Source organism: Anguilla anguilla, chromosome 7 (genome assembly GCF_013347855.1).
Source record: "Anguilla anguilla isolate fAngAng1 chromosome 7, fAngAng1.pri, whole genome shotgun sequence".
Taxonomy (NCBI): Eukaryota; Metazoa; Chordata; class Actinopteri; order Anguilliformes; family Anguillidae; genus Anguilla; species Anguilla anguilla.
The window spans coordinates 31,705,508-31,726,194 of record NC_049207.1 but is presented as its reverse complement, the minus strand read 5'-3'; the positions used below and the strand labels follow the sequence as shown (position 1 = coordinate 31,726,194).

Here is a 20,687-nt window from a genome sequence, read left to right as displayed (position 1 = left end):
GGAATTTCCTTTGATCATAGTGTGCTTGGGGAAATTCTGTGGTACTTCCCTCTGATGATAATTTTCAATATGTGTGAGGTTAAGATTCAACACAGCGAGCTGCAATCAAGCCTGGTTTTGTTCAATCAGCTGAATTTAATTATCAATTACATTTGTTTGATTGAGTAACTAAGGGGATACATATGTGAGGAAAGTAACCACCGGAATCCTGTGAATGTTGTGCACATTTGCCTCACAATGTTTGAACTTTGAAGAGAAAAACCACAGGCTTTAAAGGATCCAATTAATAATGGTCATCCTAAATTAATATTTGCGCATTTCAGACATTTCTGCAGTGTTTTAGTAGCGGAGCTAAAATTTTGTTCACATGAAGACTTTGCTTGACCCCATGTTAGCAGAAGGTAGATCTTGACCTCATTAGTCCAGTTGCTGTTTTTACAGCCTTTTCGTCCTGTCATCTGTACACATATATCAGTTAAATTTGGTTAATTGGTTGATTGAGTAACTAAGGGGACAATTAATTTTCACATGAATGATATGGGTGTTTGATAACTTTTTTCATTCAATAAATTAAATAATAATTTAAAAAATGTGTTTTGTGTTTAACTCAGGTTCCCTTTGTTTATATTACATTTTTCTAAAGATCTGAAACCATCCAGTGTGACAAATATGTAATAATGGAGGAAATCAAGAGGGGGCAAATACTTTCTCACAACACTGCATGGTCTTAAAATTTGCAATAAATGTGTTTGTCAACCACCCCCTTAAACCATGATCCATTCCGATAGCACACATCCCTCCCCCCACCCTTTTGCAAAAGAGACAGCCAATGAGACAGAGTCAGTGGACTGAATAACTTTGCACAGTTTTTGAGCATTTCAGTTTGAATAAAATTGTAGTGAACTTATCTGGGCTTGGTATTGTTGATTTTTATGAGCTACCTTGAAGCTACAGTCCTCTGGCCTATTTGGCAACATAATAGCATACATAGTCAGAAGTAATATACGTATGTAAATGTTGGATTTTGAAAAACTTTATATCCATAATAAATATCTAACTATTAGTACTCTGACAAGTCAAATATGGTATCAAGAAGTCATAAAATGTGAGTCTGGAAAAGTCTGGAATTTTTCATGGGAAATATGAAGGAACGCTGAATAGGGGATGTGCCAATAAAAAAACATTGGCCACTGAGAAAGTTTGGTTTTGAACAATGTGTTTGTGTTTTGCCAACTCAGTCCACATTTTAATACTGGTGCACTGTGTTATCTTGCTGTTGAACATACAGATGTGACAAGTGATCACAAAATACCTTTTGATGGATGTTGTAGGAGAGACCATCACACTTGTTAAATAGTTAGATGGTTGAATTGTTAAAATGTTAGATATGTGTGCCCATTATAACATGTGCCCTACTTTTCAAAAATGCTTATTTTGTCCCTCCCACTGTTGGTGTTTGTTTTCAAAAGTCACCTTTCATCATGCACCGACAGACACAATGTGGTTTTTAGGTAGGCAGTTGCAGTGGTTGTAGGAAGATTCAGTTGTTTACAGGTGTAGGGAAGGCCACGATCGGTCTGAGACACTGTCAATAAGTCAGCCCTGCAAGGTTTATGCTGCAAAGAAAGTAAACCTTTAGCAAATGAATGATTAACCAGTTCGTGCAATGCCCCTAGTGGTTGGCATGCCGGCATGCCTAGATTGCTCTATTCAGACATTCTGTGCTCTTGCAACCAAATTATGAGTTGAAAACTCAAACTCTGTTGTAGCTTTATTAGTAAACGTTTCAGCACAACTATACAGAAGACAGAGTTTCTAAGTGCCACCATTGTCGTGCTGGTCGTCTGTTTTCCAAGCACCTGCTCCTTGCAGTCTTATCTGCAACTACACCCCCCACGCATGACACGCTGGACAATAGTGTCTATCTGGGAGTAAATGAAAATATTCTTTTACCACTAAAAATTAGTATTCTGCCGTAGCAACAAGATAAAGCCAACAATAGCCGAAGGTACGCCATTACAGCTGTGAAAAATGCTGCTCACTGAACTGAAATAAACAAGAGGAATTTTTCAAAAATTATACCATGTCATTCTACTGTCAATATCTATGACTAAATATGGAACAAGTATACAACCTTACCATTGGTTTTACCAGTCCCTTTCATATATTGTCTTGGATAATCCGTTTGCGAAATATACGCTCATTTGTGGTGCCTGGGTACTTTCCAAATAGCTTTGTGTAATACCACACGTGTTGTTTACAGTGTTATTGTCCTTTGTAGTACAATCTGACTTGATCGAAAATTAATTGACCCAATAGGTGACAGAATAAGCTTTCTAACAATGTATAATATGTCGAATTTGACTTTTGGAATAGCGTTTTATAGCTCAGCGTACCTGAAAGTTTTGTCTCATTATAGCTGCATTACACATTCAGTCTGTGGTAGCAATAAAAGACACTGCACATGGTGAAATTTTATCGATGACTTTAGTCATTTCTTGGAATATTATTATTCATATGTTTGCAGATAGACCTAGCTGATATACTGTCCTGTTTTCTGGACTAAGTTAGAACTGGGGAACGATGCCATTGATTCTGTCTCTGTCTCTATCTACTGAACACAGATAAGATTTAATTGTCCAAATGTAAGCGTTACTGCTGACAATATTTTGGTTATACACGTTATTTTTGAAATTGAGTGTCTTTAAATAGGTTAGTGGTATTTTATAATGAGGATATTTCACACTGTAACCTAAGCGTTCGTTGGTTTGCTAAGCAGTGTTTGTTTTTAATGCACCGGATGTGACCTAATCTGCAAAATTGCCAAAACGTGGTGGACGGTTGAATATATGTCGTCCCGTCCCCATACAAGAAAACATCACATACGGTAGAGTGCAGAAAAACAAACAAAAGTTAATGATTACACATTTAAGTACTGTACAACATTGTATGATAATGTTTTAGCATTCTTTTTAAAAAATCTGATATCAGTGTTTCATCTTAAACCTTCATAAGGGGCACATGTATACGCTCTATAATGGACAAAAAGCATTTTTTTGTTGTTGTTGTTTTCTGGAGAGATTTTGGATATGTTTCAGGACCCCTAAATATTTTATACCACTTTACTGATGGAAAGCTTATAATTTCCACTTGAAAATGATGCAACGGCGAGTTTCTTGAGTCAAAACAGTTGATTTGTAGTGAAATACATTATTATGTTGTGATTTCCAGTAGAGCCCGACCGATATATCGTCCTTTATTTATCGGCCATCAGCCATCGTAGCAAGCTAACCAGACAGTAAAAACGCAGATAAAACACTTCTAACGTGGATCATTTTAAGCCATGTTATCTAGCTTTGTCGTGATAACATGAGAGAAGGATTGCTGTTGGAGAAGTGAATCAACCAACAGTTAGCGCGGGTGACCTGCATGAAAGCGCATTGTAGTTTTTTTCACATATTTCATCCAGTCAATTTAATTTCATCTAATGTTACACTTGATTCACTCTTTGGCTCCGCTAGATGTCTTACTCTTTGAGATCATGTAGTAGAAATAAAATAATATAATTCATTTAACTTACTGAGAATATATAATAAGAAATAATGAGGCTGTGTCAATAGCTAATGTGTTATTGCGAGCGAGTGTGTCATCTAGTCACGCGTCAGAGTGCATTGTAGTTATTTTCACCACCGAATTCTTACGGACAGGGAAGCTTGCTAGATAGTCTTACTCTTTGAGATCACGTAGTAGGAATACAATAAGAAAATATAATTAATGTACTGAGAATAGATACTAAGAAATAATAACAAATTAATAACAGGAACAACAATAATAATAATATTCATAAAAATACATGTTTGAAACTGGAAAACTGACTTTTTTAAATTAATTTTTTATAGATTAAAGAAAGCTGGAAAAGAAAGGAGTAAAAGCAAGGTGTGGAGTTATTTTGATTTCACACACTTAAAGATGGTGTTAATATATATATTTAATTTAATATCATCTTTTACTTTCTTTTATCTAAAAAGTTCTTTGTGTGTTTATTTCTGTTTTTATTTGTTTGCTTATAAGTTAAATGTTCTTAAATATAGAAACTTTAATAAAACAAGTTTTTCAAATTGATTTGAAAATGTTGCACTTTTTGACAAAATATCGGTCAAAACATCGGTAATCGGTGGGCTAGGACTCTCCAAAATCAGGATCGGCATCGGACCCAAAAATCTGGCATCGGCCGGGCTCTAATTTCCAGCAATGCACAATTTAGATTTAATTTGGATAGATTTGGAGACCCTGGGTACACTGTTACTTTTTGCTTGATATATCTTTAGTAGTTCTGCACCGTTAGATTTTATGCACTTGTGGTCAAGGAGTTTTTGATCCAAGACATGTATAGTTTAACCTGTTGTATATATGCAATATCTCAGAATTTCATTGCAAACTAAAAAAGAGGAAATTCATTTTTGAATTTTTGCTGAGACAATTGCATTTTTGGCACTTTATTTCTTCCTAAATTATGAATATTAATTAATCTAAGTTAGTATTGTAAGTGGTACAAATGTCTTGTTTCATTTAAGCAATTTTTCAAGTCTCTGTAATGCTTACATCTGGAGTTATAAAGCTTTAAATAGGGTACCCCCTAAATGGGCAAGGATTGGCCAGATTTGGCATGTGCACAAAGGGGTTAACACTGCAGTCCACCAATCCCTACTTAGAGACAGTTGCTATATGCTACTTCCTCCGACATCTAGCTCCAATATTGTCTGCAACAGTATTGGTGGTAGCGGAAAAGACTTTAGCTACAAATGACAAAGCTTCTGTAGGGGATTAAAAGTTGCTGTTGGGGAACTTGACGTGTTATCCTGAATGTTTTGAGGGCTTGACTAAATGAAGTGTCAATCAAGCCAGACTGTACTAAAAAGGGAAACAATGCCGTAAACAACAGGTGTGGTATTACGCACAGCTATTTTTCAAGGTACCCAGGCGTCACAAATGCACGTATATTTCATAAACAGATTGTCCAAGACAATATATGACCACACAGTCTCAAAAGGGACATCTGTACTTGTAAAACCAATGGTAAGGTTGTATATTTATTCAATATTTATTCCCAGATATTGACTGTAGAATGACATGGTACCCATTCTTCTTATTGTAAAACTTGACTGCGCTCCCTTTTGTTACGTCACTTCCGGGTTTTTTTTGTTTTTTTAAGATGCGGAAGTAAAATTCTCTCACAAAAACAACTCCAGAAGTCACGGTAGTGTATATATAAGTATATTTTTTATGAAAATCTAGTTCCTACATCATTTTCCTACACATTGGTTCACTGGGGTCTCCAACCTGCAATATACTCTTTAATAACGACGTTCTTGGAGAATCAATGGGGGAAAATTGCCCAACATGGTAACCCAGCTCTGTACTGGAGCGCTGATTGGATGGTTGAAAATGCCTTGAACGATTGGCTTTCCATACCGGATGCGTAAAAACAGTGCCAAAAGTTTGTCTGTAACTTTCTTCTTGTAAACTGGGCGTTGCATGTAGAGGGAGTGTCGCACGTAAAAAACTGTTTTGCATTCGTACTTTTTCTGTTCACAAATGTTAATAAACCATTTCAGATCACAAAACACATGTAGATTTTAATTTACAGACGTGACCCTCTACCCTCACGAAAATCTATATCCACAGGTTCAACTTGCAGAGTACAAACACGAACCATAAGTTGCAAGCACAAGTCATTGCTTACAAATACAAAATACTTTTGGAATTAATTTGAGCCCATACTCCACTCATTGTAATTCAAAGGGGTATTTGTGTCCCTTGCTGACATAAGCACCTATAAGATTTAATGATGTTGTTTTTATGGAGTAATACCACTGCTTATTGTTTAGTAGCTGTGTGATGCTAGCTTTTGGCCTACCTAACACTATCTTAGCTAGCTAGCTCTTTATACGTACCTGTACACAAATTACAGATTTCTCAGTGAAAGTAAAGTTTGTTTTACTTAGTGGTCCATATTACAGTTGACTCAATATATACAGTCAGGTCCGTAAATATTTGGACATTGACAAAGTTATTGTTATTTTAGCTTTCTACCACAGCATATTGGAGTTGAAATTAAATAATGAATAGGAGCTCAAAGTGCAGACCTTCAGCTTTAATTTGAAGGTATTTACATCCAAATTGGGTGAATGGTGTAGGAATTACAGCATTTTTTATATGTGGTCCCCCACCTTTTTAAGGGACCAAAGGTAATTGGACAATTGGCTGCTCAGCTGTTCCATGGCCAGGTGTGTGTTATTACCTCATTATTTCATTTACAAGTAAGCAGAAAAAAGGTTTAGAATTGATTTCAAGTGTGGCATTTGCATTTGGAATCTGTTGCTGTTAACTCTCAATATGAAGTCCAAAGGGCTGTCACTGTCGGTGAAGCAAGCCATCATTAGGCTGAAAAAAAAAAAAAAAAAAAAAGCCCATCAGAGAGATAGCAAAAACATTAGGTGTGGCCAAATCAACTATTTGGTACATTCTTAAAAAGAAAGAACGCACTAGTGAGCTCAGGAACACCAAAAGGTCCGGAAGACCACGGAAAACAACTGTGGTGGATGACAGAAGAATGCTTTCCCTGGTGAAGTAAAACCCCTTCACAACAGTTGACCAGATCAAGAACACCCTCCAGGAGGTAGGCGTATCTGTGTCAAAGTCAACAATCAAGAGAAGACTTCACCAGAGTAAATACAGAGGGTTTACCACAAGATATAAACCATTGGTAAGCCTCAAAAACAGGAATACCAGATTAGAGTTTGCCAAAAAACATCTAAAAAAGCCTGTACGGTTCTGGAACAACATCCTATGGACAAATGAGACAAAGGTCAACTTGTACCAGAATGATGGGAAGAGAAGAATATGGAGAAGGGAAGGAACTGCTCATTATCCAAAGCATACCACCTCATCTATGAAGCACGGTGGAGGTAGTGTTATGTCGTGGGCATGTATGGCTGCCACTGGAACTGGTTCCCTTATATTTATTTATGATGTGACTGCTGACAAAGGCAGCAGGATGAATTCTGAAGTGTAGAGGGCTATATTATCTGCTCAGATTCAGCCAAATGCTTCAAAACTCATTGGACGCCACTTCACAGTGCAGATGGACAGTGATTTTATTTATGATTATATTAGTTTGTCCAATTACTTTTGAGCCCCTAAAATTGGTGGGGGGGGGGGGGGGGCTATATATAAAAATGGTTGTAATTCCTACATTGTTCATACAATATTTTTGACAAAACCCTTAAATTAAAGCTGAAAGTCTACACTTAAATCACATCTTGATCGTTTCATTTCAAATCCATTGTGGTGGCGTACAGAGCCAAAATGATGAAATTTTTGTCACTGTCCAAATACTTATGGACCTGACTGTATATGAGTGTTTGCAGTCAGTGCATGGCTTGACTTAAAATAATGCAGCAAGTGAAAGGGAAAGGCCCAGACATTTGGCATTTCTTTGAAAAACAAGTCCAGATAAACAAATAATCAAACCAGCTATAATTGAAAATATTTATTTCAACATCAAGCTTTAAGAATATACTCTTTTCCAGTCACTAGCTATTTTTGGATTCCTGTGTGAACTGTTTGTTCTTATTCTGGTCTTTCGTTATATACAGTAGGAAAACAATTCACAGTTTATTGAAAATTCCCGGTGTTCAATCGATCAGTCATTGCATTTATATAGCACTTTTCTGAACTTTCAAACGCTCAAAGTGCTTTACAGTGATGAAGGGGAACTCACCTCACCCACCACCAATGTGTAGCACACACCTGTGTGATGCATGGCAGCCATTTTGCGCCAGAACGCTCACCACACATTAGCGACAGTGTTAAGGACCGAACAAGATTACACAGTAATGCACTCAAATGTGAGCAATAGAAAAACATAAATAAATAATACCAACATATGTATAAATGCATAAAACACATTAAATGCAACAGGTTTTGACTTTTGCAGGTTTCCTTCAGACAAACCTAAAACTACTAAAACTGGAAACAGTTAAAATTAGGGATACACCAATAAATCAGCCAATGTTTGGTATCGGCTAATGAAAATAACAATTTGCACAAGCCATCAGCCGATTGTTTAAAAATGACTGAAGGTCAGGTCTGATTATGTCCTGTCAATCAAGAGGAAAAATGCTATTGCTTATTTGTAATCTAAGAGTTGATTTTCATTAACCTTGCAGATACAAAAGAATTGCATTTTTTTCCATATTCAGTGTATAAAACCTGAAAAGTAATGCCAGGTATGTCCCTACTTTTCCTTCCAATAGCAAAGCTTCAGAAATATATGACCCCAACAACTCCCTAGCACTTTAATTTAATTAATTTAATCTAATGCAAATTAATTTAATTTAATATATTTTATAGAATAAAATCTTCTTTTTCACTTACGTTTGTTGTTAAAGGTGCTTTGTTGCTTAGGTAACTCTGTTGCATTACTTTAACATTGTGTAATTAAAACAGCGTTTTTTAGAATGGTAAAATTTTAAATAGTAGATAATAAAATGCATGGAAGCAGAACCACCAAACAATTGGTATTTGTTTTGATTTTGGCCAATGTTTTCCCTAAATAATCGGAATAGGTATCGGCCAGAAATTTTCATATTGGTGCAGTTAAAATACATTTCCTCTACTCTATGTTATCTGTAGGTAAGTATCTGGATAATTGTTTATTTGTATGTCTTTTTTTCTGTTGCATACATTTGAACATGTTTATTGTCAGAAGTGTCACGCGGGGGTTGCAGACCGCACTGGGTAAAATGACTAGCAATAAATTTTTGGTGCAGTGTCTTGTGTAGCGACGGGTTTAAACAGCTAATCCCCCCCCCCCGCCCCCGTGACAACTTCCAACAGCCTTCCCCCCTACCCTACCCTTCACCGACCCTAGTGACACCACTGTTTTAAATTTAAGATTTAAAAAATGCTAATCCATTCGGCAACAATGGAACTAAACCTCCACCACATCTAGAGGGAAATTGCTCAGAACTTCACTACTAATTCATCAGTGCTTTGAAGTACCGCTATTGTTTGAAAAATATACCTTGACCAATAAGATAGGCTCCTAAATGTTACTAAAATGTAACCGTTTTGACACACCCACTAAGCTTACCTGAAAAGGAGAACATTCTGTGTAGCCAGGGCCACTTGTTGGGTCACTAGAGAAAATAATTGCAGCTTTCTCAGGACAACGGAAATAAATTTATTCTGAAGATGATGATTTATTGTATAATGTGGTTTTGGAAAGTGTTCACTTGGAGTAACGCACATTTAAAGACAGGACTGTGCATGCTGACATATGGTTTGTTTGTTTTGTTGCAGAAAAGCACATCATGTCAGAAAACAGCTCCTCAACTTAACCAACCAGTTAATTAACATTGAACAGGAAGTGACCACATCCCTCCAACATGTTTGCAAGGTAATTTTGTGTACATCTGTTCCAACAATTTTTCATTTGGAAGTGTTCTTGAGATGGAGTCCTCCCTGCCTCAGAACTTTTGTTGCTTTTGAAATTGCATTAATATCACAATGCAAGTATGACTCTCATTACTCTTTTCACTGGAAACAACACACAAAACATGATGTGTTTTAGTTTCGGTTTCTGCCAACATGTCAACAGCTCCACTCGCAACTGTGGCTACACTCATCACAGATCATCAGGTGACATATTGTGAAAACATACAGAAAATGGACCTTGGCATTTCTAATCACAATATTGTGGCCTGTGATCTGCCTTTTCCTGCTCCAACCACCTGCTCTCACCTGATCATAATCAGAAATCTGAAATCCATCCGCTATGACTCTGAAGACATTACCATGTCTCTTTCAGCCATGCTTAGTGAGTTTCCCTTCCTGGATAAAACATAATTTACCTACAATATTCTGATTAACGTGTAGGGGAAATGACTCCATTGCCTTTTACGGGGCACCACTTGTGTAAAGTGTGTTAAAGTGTTTTTTATTTGTCAAGTGCACAGTATAACACAGGTCATTCTGAGCAAAGAAATTCTTGTGACATGGCAGGCAGCAACTACGTAGAAGCAAGAGCAAAATATCGAAAATATCTAAAATATATCAAAGAAATATCACACATAATAAAAAATACACATAATATTAAACATAGTGTTAAATATTAACAGCAAATAAGTACCAGTCTGTACAGATGGGGGATATGGACAGTGGGAATAGGAGTATTAAATATTTAAATATTAACCATATATAAAGTGCAGGAGTGCTGATGAATATGTGCATAAGATTGTACATTGAACGTACATAGCATACACAGGAGGACATGTGATCAATGTGATCCCAGGGATTTATGTTGCTGGTTGAGAAGCCTGATGGCCTGAGGGAAAAAACTGTTTGTGAGTCTGGTCGTCCGTGCCCGGATGCTCCGGAAGCGTCTGCCAGACGGCAGCAGTGAGAACAGACCATAGCCTGGGTGGCTGAAGTCTGTTATGATTTTCTGTGCTTTCCTGAGGCATCGTGTGTGGTAGATGCCTTGCACAGATGGGAGGTGGCAGCCAATGATGCGCTCCGCTGTCTTCACCACCCTCTGGAGGGCTTTGTGGTCAGCAGCGGAGCAGCTGCCGTACCAGGCAGTAATGCAGCCAGTGAGGATGCCCTCGATGGTGCACCTGTAGAAATTGATGAGGGTCTTAGCAGACATTCCAAACTTCTTGAGTCTCCTCAGGAAGTATAGGCGCTTTTGGGCAGTTTTCACTGCTGCGTCTGATTGCCTGGACCAGGTGAGGTTATCATTTATGACCACACCGAGGAACTTGAAGCAGGAGACTCTCTCCACTTCAGCTCCGTCGATGTGAATGGGGGCGTGACCCCCCCCTGTCGCTTCCTGAAGTCCACGATCATCTCCTTGGTCTTGCAGACGTTGAGGGAGAGGTTATTGTCCTGGCACCATGTTGCCAAGACACTGACCTCCTCTCTGTAGGCGGTCTCATCGTTGTTGGTGATGAGACCCAGGATGGTGGTGTCGTCTGCAAACTTGAAGATGGCATTGGAGCTGCGTGTGGCCACACAGTCGTGCGTGAACAGGGCGTACAGGAGGGGACTGAGTACGCAGCCCTGAGGGGCTCCGGTGCTCAGGGTCAGTGCAGAAGAGGTGAGGTTACCCATTCTCACCACCTGGGGTCTGCCCGTCAGGAAGTCCAGGATCCAGTTGCAGAGGGAGGTGTTCAGACCCAGGTTCCTGAGCTTGGGAACGAGCTTAGCAGGCACAATTGTGTTGAATGCTGAGCTGTAGTCTATAAACAGCATCCTCACATAGGTGTCTCCTTTATCCAGGTGGGAGAGGGCGGTGTGCACTGTCAGTGCGATGGCGTCGTCTGTAGATCTGTTGGGGTGGTATGCGAATTGGAGGGGGTCCAAGGTGTCAGGAAGAAGGGAGCAGATGTGGGTCCTGACTAGCCGCTCGAAGCACTTCATGATGATGGAGGTCAGTGCTACAGGGCGGTAGTCATTCCAGCAGGAGATGGCAGGTTTCTTAGGTACAGGAACAATGATGGTCTGTTTGAAGCAGGTGGGGACTGCAGACTGGTTCAGGGAGAGGTTGAATATAGAGGTGAATACCTCCGCTAGCTGGTCGGCACACGCGCTGAGGACACGGCCTGGAATGCCATCTGGCCCTGGTGACTTCCGAGGGTTAACTTTTTTAAAAGCTCTCCTCACGTCAGCCGTAGATAGGGACAGAGTGCAGTCGTCCTGGTCCTCATCTAGCCTTACAGTAGGGATGGCGTTGCTTGCCTCAAACCGTGCATAGAAGATGTTGAGCTCGTCCGGAAGAGAGGCGGCGGGCTGGGCATCACTGCTATTTCTCCCTTTGTAGTCTGTGATGGAACGCAGTCCATACCACATGCGTCTTGGGTCGGGAATATAGGGAAGGGAATATATTCTCACATTGGGCACCACTTATGTAGGTGTAGCGGTGTAACCACACAATTAAAAATCAGTCTCATAAAATTGCAGTTATCTAGAATATCTAACCATAAATTTGTAACTTCAATTAATAAACAGAATTACAAATATTAAAGATCAAATTATTAAATCAAATATTTAATAGATAACCTGAAGGATATAGTTCTTGGATAGACTATTTTGACTCAGATTCTCTTGTTTTGTTCAACATCAGCACAGACACAAGTTTAATTAAATAATTTATTTTGAAAAACGTATAAACAAAATCGCATACACAAACTAATCTAACTGAGGAGAACTATGCAAAAATGGGAAGTAAGAGTGTGTGTGGGCGCCACGTCCCTTTGTCGCTGGACGAAAGGGGAAAGGGCAAACAGCATGCTGGCCACGCGCGTTGGTGTAGTGTATAGTGGGATCAGCGTGGCTGAATAACTTAGCGTAGTGTTGGGCAGAGAAAATTCCCTCCGTTGAATAACCAGGCACGACAAGGTGTATCATATAAGAAATAGGATTTATTTCTGCAGAAAGAGTCCGGGAGATACACACAACAAGGTGGATAAGGCCGAACTGAAGAAAGCAGGGGCAGTCCCTGCTTTTATAAGCAAAGAGTGTCTTAACAGTAAAACATAAAGTAAGGTTTAACAAAGGAAATGATTGGCTGTGTCCATTCTTATATCAAAATAAACGATTGGCTATGTCTAGTCTAACATGAGATACTACATAGGCACCTGGTGACCCGGTGGCCGCTTAGTCTAAACAGGCATTTAAATCAGAAATAAATGTATAGTCTTTGATCTATCAGTTGCTTTCAGAGTCCTGGGCAGCCTGGTGTCATAGCCGGTTCCTCCTTTATCAGGATGGTAGAGGGAGAGTGAGTTGGAAGGCCAAGACTCCCAGTTCAGGATGGAGGGGGGAGAATGAGGTGAAAGGCCAGTTTAGGTTTCTAGAAAGGCATAAAAAGACAGAGAAGAACACGCACATGCATAGGTATACTTATAGGCTATATGCTTGTAGTCTATATTGCAAACTTGTTGTTGTCCTTGGGAGGTTCGTGGCCTGGAAACAGAGGGGCCCTGCTGCAAGGCTTAGGAATTTGGAGTGGCACTTAAGGTGGTACCATAATTTTAGTTATGCTAGAAAACACTTTCCTCCCTTCAGTAGCTATGAAGGAGTATCACTCCCGGTAGTGCTAGAGGGGGAAGCATAGCTTCAGCTCTTAAGCAATACGGTGGTTTAAGGTTTCATTTGGCGCTGGCGGAGGCAAAGGCCTTGCATTTGAACTACACAGGAACTACTTTTTGTTCGCAAAACCAGCACCAGGTGGCAAATGTGAGCATTGAAAACCATTTCTGACAGTTAACACTTCAACAGTGGGACTCACAAGCAAACTAGAACAGTGGCTTGTGTCAAATTACTGCTGCTCTTATTTTAACGGGAAAGGAGGGGAAAATGCATTTTAGTGACAAGCTCATGTACTCATGCTTGTTACCCTTAACATTTTTGTGTGTATTTGAGTGATATGTACGTGTATAAGTGGTTATTCAATTAACTTCGTGGTCCGACTGTGAAACTTAACAATTGCCTTGTCAGATAGTTTTGAGCACAGTCTAATGTCATCCATGTTAGTTTCACTCAGGCTATGGGGAGTCGGTATAAATGTAACGCGTCATAAATGTAACGGTCAAAAACTTTTTGTACACTACTGCTACAGTTGCCATTTAAAAATTATATATGTGCAATTTGTTGTGTAATTTGTTGTGTAAACTAGTTGTGTGACTTATGATGTTAAGGGTCATGCCGGGGTTAAAGGCAAGGAAGTTACGGAGATCCATGTAAAAGACATGAGTTCAGTAAAGCGTAAGAACTTTATTAATCTTCGTAGCCGTGTTATCATTCCTTAACTAACTTAACATGGTGTCAGAAGTGGGATCAATACCACGCGAGTGAGTGCAGTCATCGGGAGTTTTTTTTGGTGGAGAGAGCAAACGTGAGAAGTGCTGTTTTTCAAAGTGTGACCTGCTAACACATAGCCAGCCAGCTAGTCCCAAGCGCCATGATGAGCACAGCAGGGAGAGGATCTGAGCAAGGCAACGAGCAGGCACCTGCAGCACCACAACCTCAACCTAACGTACCACCGACCGCCGCTTTCACTATCCAACCACCCGAACCGTTTAACTTTGCAAAACCGCTGGAGTGGGAGAAATGGACGTTTTGAAAGATTCCGACTGGCTAGCAACCTCCATCTCTCGTCTGAAGCTAATCAGGTAAATACCCTAATCTACTGTGTGGGAGACGAGGCAGATGACATTTTGTGAGGACAAAATCTAACTGATGCCCTGAGACAGGAGTACAACTCTGTTAAAGGAGGCTTTTGATAAATACTTTGTCTCGAAGAAGAATGTTATTTATGAAAGGGCGAAATTTAACAGAAGAGTGCAATTAGGAAACTGTGGATTTCATTCATTACTGCTTTGCATGCACTAGCCCAAAACTGTGACTATGGCCCACATCATGATGAACTGATTCGTGACAGATTGGTTGTAGGTCTGAGAGACACAGCTTTATCAGAGGAGATGCAATTGGACAAAGACCTAACTCTGCAGAAAGCTGTGACTATGGCAAGGCAATCGGAAACTGTTAAGAGGCAGCAGTCAGACTTGGATGGATGCTCAAAGTGTCAAAAGCACTATGGAAGTTACATTACATTACAGGCATTTGGCAGACGCTACTATCCAGAGCGACGTACAACAAAGTGTAACCATAACCAGGAACAAGTGTGTCGAAAACTCTAGAGAGAAGTACCGTTCCAAGTGCAGGGAACAACCGCATAGTTCAACTTGGACCCTGTAGGTTAAACTGATTAACACTAACACAAACAAGAACAGCAACAACGCAGTCCATGCAAAAATACAAGCAGTAGTTACGACGAGTGCATTAACAAAGTCAGCTATGAAACAGCTACCTAGTTACAACCCTAAGCTTACAGTCAATTTAGAGATTACAGGGAGGTAGGGAGGGATGGGGAGAGGTGCAGCCTGAAGAGGTGAGTCAAGAAGTGGGTCAGGGTCTCAGCTGTTCTGACCTCCACGGGGATGTCATTCCACCATCGTGGGGCCAGAACAGACAGGAGACGCGATTAGGATCGGGAAGCACAGGTGCGAAGAGGGGGAGGTGCCAGGTGTCCTGAGGTAGTGGAAAGGAGGGGTCTGGCTGGCATGTAGGGCTTGAAGATCTTGTGGAGGTATGCTGGGGCTGACCCCTTGACTGCCTTGAGTTGCAGGGGTCTGATGGCAGATGCCGGTAGTCCAGCCAGAAGAGAGTTGCAGTAGTCCAGGCGGGATAGTACCATTGCTTGGACCAGAAGCTGGGTTGAGTAGGTGGTGAGAAAGGGGCGGATTCTCCGGATGTTATACAGGAAAAATCTGCCCGCCCAGCTTACCGCTACGATGTTCTTGGAGAGGGACAACCTGTTGTCCATCACCACTCCAAGATTCTTGGCACAGGGTGATGATGTCACTAAGGTGTCCCCTAGGGAAATGGAAAAATCAAGAAGGGGAGAGGTTAGAGCAGGAATAAAGATTAGCTCCGTCTTTTCCCAGGTTGAGCTTCAGGTGGTGATTGTCCATCCAGCTCTGGATGTCCCTCAGGCAAGCGGAGATGCGGGCAGGGACCTGTGTGTCCGATGGGGAGGAGGAGAGAAAGAGTTGTGTGTCGTCGGCATAACAATGATAGGACAAGCCATAGGCAGAGATTACAGGGCCATGGGATCTGGTGTATAAGGAGAAGAGAAGGGGATTGAGGACTGAGCCCTGGGGAACTCCAGTGGCGAGGGGACAGGGCGGCGATACTTTACCAACCCAGGCAACCTGGAAGGAATGATCGGAGAGGTAGGACTCAATCCAGTCAAGGACTGTGCCGCAGATCCCTGTTGCTGCCAGGGAGGACAGGAGGATGGAGTGCTCCACAGTGTCGAAAGGTCTAGTAGAATCAGGACAGAGGAGAGGGAGGCTGCTCGTGCGGCATAGAGTGACTCACTGACCGGGAGGAGTGCAGTCTCTGTCGAGTTGCCAGGCCTGAAGCCGGACTGGTAGGGGTCAAGCAGAGAAGAAAGCAGAGAGTTGGTTAGATGCAGCTTGTTCAAGCGTTTTGGATAGAAAAGGAAGGAGAGATACCGGGCGGTAGTTCTGGATGACTGAGGGGTCTAGTGTGGGCTTCTTCAGCAGCGGGGTGATGTGGGCCCTCTTGAAGGATGAGGGGAAACATCCAGATGATAGGGAGGAGTTTACGAGGGAGGTGACAAATGGGAGGATGTCTGGTGTGATTGCCTGGAGGAGAGATGAGGGGATAGGGTCGAGAGCCCAGGTGGTAGGGCGGTGGGAGAGAAGGTGCTGGGAAACTTCAGAGTCTGTGAGGAGAGAAAATGTGGAGAAACGGGGTGGAGGGGGGCGGAGGGCGCAGAGGGGGCAAAGGAGCTGCGGATGTCTGCGATCTCGTCAAAGAATACTGCAAATTCATCTGCAGTGAAGGAAGACTGGGGTGGGGGAGGCGGCATGCTGAGGAGAGAGGAGAAAATACAGAACAGTTGATGAGAGTTCGAGATGGAGTTATGAATTTTAGTTTGATAGAAATTTGCCTTAGTGGCAGTGACAGCCGAAGAAAACTCTGTGGAGAGACTGATAGGCTGAAAGGTTGGATGGGTCCCTGGATTTTCTCTACTTCCTCTCAGCAGCGCGGAGGCAGGGCCCTAGAGGTGCGTAGGATGTCAGATGGCCTAGGGACAAGAGGGCAGAGGGAGTCGAGTGCTGAGGAGAGAGATGAAGTTAGGGTGGAGGATGCAGATTTAGTGGGGAGCTTGGAGAATGATTGAAGAGGGGGGAGGGAAGCAGTAACTCTGGGAGCGAGAGAAGAGGGAAGAAGTTGATGCTGTAACTTTCAAAAAGTTGATGCTGTAACTTTCAAAAATAAAAAACAAAAGCTCAGAAAGCCAACGCCACGCGCACAGACCAAGCATGTGGGGCCAGAGGCAAAACCAGATCAGCCAGATCCATCAGCATGCCGTAAGTGCGGAAACACAGCTCATCCCAAATGGCAGCGTCCTGCCAAGAATGTAGTATCACACACGTGGGAAGAAGGGTCACTTCCAAAAAGTCTGCAGGTCAGCAAAAGTAGTTAATACAGTAGTCGATGCATACACTGAAGGTCTCTTCCTGGGGTCTATAGAGGCTGGAGCAGATCCATGGTCAGTGGATATAGTGATCCGGAACCAAAAAGTCAGGTTCAAGATTGATACTGGGGCCGATGTGTCAGTCATTCCACATCAGACCTATAAAAACATTATAAAATCAGACACTGTGTGTTCACTGACTCAGACTGAAAAACCACTATTCGGTCCAGGCGGAAGTCCCCTCACTGTCATTGGTGTGGCTAAAGAATCGCTTAAGAAGGGCGACCGCACAGTTCAGGAAGACTTATATGTTGTCCATGATCTGTATACTCCTCTGCTGGGCAGGCCAGCTATAACTAAACTGGAGCTTGTAGCAAGACTGGATAGTATCGATACGCAAACTCTGAAAGAGACTTACCCCTCATTATGTACTGGTCTAGGTAGGGTGCAGCAACCATACACCATAAAACTCAAGCCAGAGGCAACACTATACTCCCTGTCAACGCCCAGAAGAGTCCCTGTACCCCTGCTAGGAAAAGTTAGAGAAGAGCTGGAGCGCATGGAACATCTTGGTGTAATATCCAGAGTGGAAGAGCCTACTGACTGGTGCGCGGGTATGGTGCCAGTGCCCAAGAAGAACAATGCAGTACGAATCTGTGTAGACCTCACTAAACTGAATGAGGTGGTGTGTAGAGAGAAATTCATTCTACCCTCGGTGGAGCAGACGTTAGGAATGTTAGCTGGAGCACGGGTGTTCAGCAAGCTCGATGCTTCTGACAGGTGCCTCTGTCAGAGGAATCTGCTAAATACACTACCTATATTACACCATTTGGACGCTATTACTTCAATAGGCTACCATTTGGGATTACGTCTGCGCCTGAGCATTTCCAGCACCGTATGTCACTCGTCCTTGATGATGTGCTCATATGGGGCATGTCACAGGAAGAGCATGAGATTCATTCAGAGAATGAATGGGGGCCAGTTGCGTATGCCTCTAGATCGTTGACAGAGACTAAGCATCGATATGCACAAGTCGAAAACGGAGCCCTTGGCTTGACATGGGGATGTGAAAGGTTTAAAGACCTCATTGGACAGCATTTTAAGCTCGAGACGGACCACAAACCTCTGGTGAGTCTGTTGGGGGTTCAAGCTCTGTCTGAACTACCTCCACGGATCCAGAGATTCCGTATGAGACTTATGACATACTCCTACACAATCCACCATGTTCCCGTTAAGGCATTGCTTACAGCTGATACACTGACACGTGTACCTGTAAACAATAGCGACACAGCCAGCAGGGTAGCCAAAAACCTAATGGAAGATACAAATATCTATGTAGATAATATCATGAGTAACTTGCCTGCCAGTCCAGCTTACCTTGCAGAACTCAGAGAATAGCTCAAAGCCGACATTACCTGCTCACAACTCATGACTATGTGCCAAACTGGATGGCCAGATTACAGTACTTTGAGTGGAGTTCTCAGACAGTATTGGCGAGAGAGAGCAGTACTTACGGTGCAGGATGGACTCCTACTCAAAGGCTCCAGACTGGTCATACCCTCAATGCGCAACGCAATGCGAAACAGTGTCCTGGAAAAAGTGCACAAGGGACATCAGGGAGTAGTGAAATGTAGGGAGCGTGCCAGAGAAACAGTTTGGTGGCCAGGGTTGAGTGGACAGTTGAATGAGCTTGTTTTGCACTGCAGAACCTGTATCAAAGAACAAACCAATCCTGCGCACTCATGCCATGTGAGTTGCCCGAAAGGCCTTGGCGAAAACTTGGTGCTGACATTTTCACATTAGACCATAGTAACTATCTGCTAGTTGTAGACTATTACTCACGGTTTGGAAATAGCAAAACTCACCCCCACACGATCGGAAGATGTAGTGGTGCACCTCAAATAAATTTTGGCCAGACATGGCATTCCAGAAATCCTTGTTTTGGATAACGGACCTCAGTTTTCATCAAGTAGCTTTACTCAGTTTTCAGAGGACTATGGATTTAAGCGTGTGTCACTGAGGCATCATGTCCAAACAGTGAAAAATATGCTCAAGAAAGCAAAAGACCCTTACCTGTCACTGCTTGCCTATAGAGCAACACCACTAGCCAATGGCTCAGCCCTGCACAGCTACTGATGGGACGTAGACTCAGGACAATGGTTCCTCAGCTTCCTTCAATGCTGTTTCCAGAGCTCCCCAACAGAGGAGAGATAGCTTCAAAGGAAAGGGAAAAGAAACAAAAGGATGCTGCAGTGTTCAACGAAAGACACCGCGCACGTGACCTGAGCCCACTCCCACCAGGAACAGATGTGTGGATGGCCAATGCAAAAGCAGAAGGGACTGTTCTGTCATCCCATGCTGCTCCAAGTTCTTATTTAGTGGAAAGACCACATGGAGTAGTGCGTAGGAACAGAAAACACCTCATACCTATGCAAAACAATGGAGACGACACGTCAACAGTTAGTCAGACAGGTGAAACTTCAGAGGTTCCTGTGCAACAACACCCACCCCTGCAGCAGGCTCCTCCAAAGCCACACTTGTCGTCTGATTATCACTCACTGTCTCCCACCAGAACCAGGAGTGGCAGAGAAACAGTCAAACCCCAGAGACTGGACTTATAGAGCTGAAAGAAGAGCTTAACAGTTGTAATGTAATAGTCAGAAACATGGTTTAGTGAACAGAAACTGAAAGAGTAATTTTGAGTTGTGTGGGTTTCCTGAGTTTAAGTACATGTAGGTTACAATATTTTGTTAATTATATCTTTCAGATATTTCTGACAAAGGGGGATGTTGTGTAAACTAGTTGTGTGACGTATGACGTTAAGGGTCATGCCGGGGTTAAAGTGTGACGCACAAGGAAGTTACGGAGATCCATGTAGAAGACGTGTGAAGTAAAGCGTAAAAACTTTATTTATTCTTTGTAGCCGTGTTATCATTCCTTCACCAACTTAACACAATTCAGTCCTATACCAAATGATTAATGGAAAAGAAACTGGTTACATGCATTCATTTATAAGCACACCAAGATTGGACAGTCTAGTAGACAATTTGCTTTTTGCTATTTACTGTTGTTTTGTGTTTGTTTTTAAAGCATAAATAGGATATAGACAAATTAATTTAACTTTTCATTTATTTCATGTAAGATAACCTAATCTTAGCTGAAACAGAATGGTCTGTTGTCAGTGAAATAAATGCATCCCTTCGCAATGCTGTAAAACAATGAACATAACTTGAAAATGTCCCATTTTTAACAGGCAGTAGAACTAGTAATACTGCAAATTGATTTCTCAGACCCACATACTTATGTATTTATTTAATTAAAGTGGAAAGTAGAGCAGATGTGTTTAGCTGTTGATGTGTCCTTTAGAAAATCAATGAAAAATGGCAAAGACTTAACCAGAGACAAAGTTTGTATTTTTGTGATTTTTTTTTAAATTTGGAGAATATCCATATGAGGGAATAGTTAGTTGTTCACTGAGTAAGGCAGGCTTATGATTGAATACCATCACATAGCTCCTGGGTAACATTAATGCAGTGCAACTAAGCGC

General features: G+C 41.7%; 1 protein-coding gene across 3 annotated transcripts in view; it reads left to right on the top strand.

Moving 5' to 3' along the window:
* Nucleotides 1–20,687, top strand: part of tbk1 (TANK-binding kinase 1) — a 252,601-nt gene that overhangs the window by 201,010 nt on the left and 30,904 nt on the right. For all 3 annotated transcript variants that reach the window (XM_035426804.1, XM_035426803.1, XM_035426806.1), the window contains one exon: nucleotides 9,367–9,463. In XM_035426804.1, coding sequence (XP_035282695.1) covers nucleotides 9,367–9,463 — 97 coding nt within the window. The remainder of the gene's footprint in view (nucleotides 1–9,366; nucleotides 9,464–20,687) is intronic.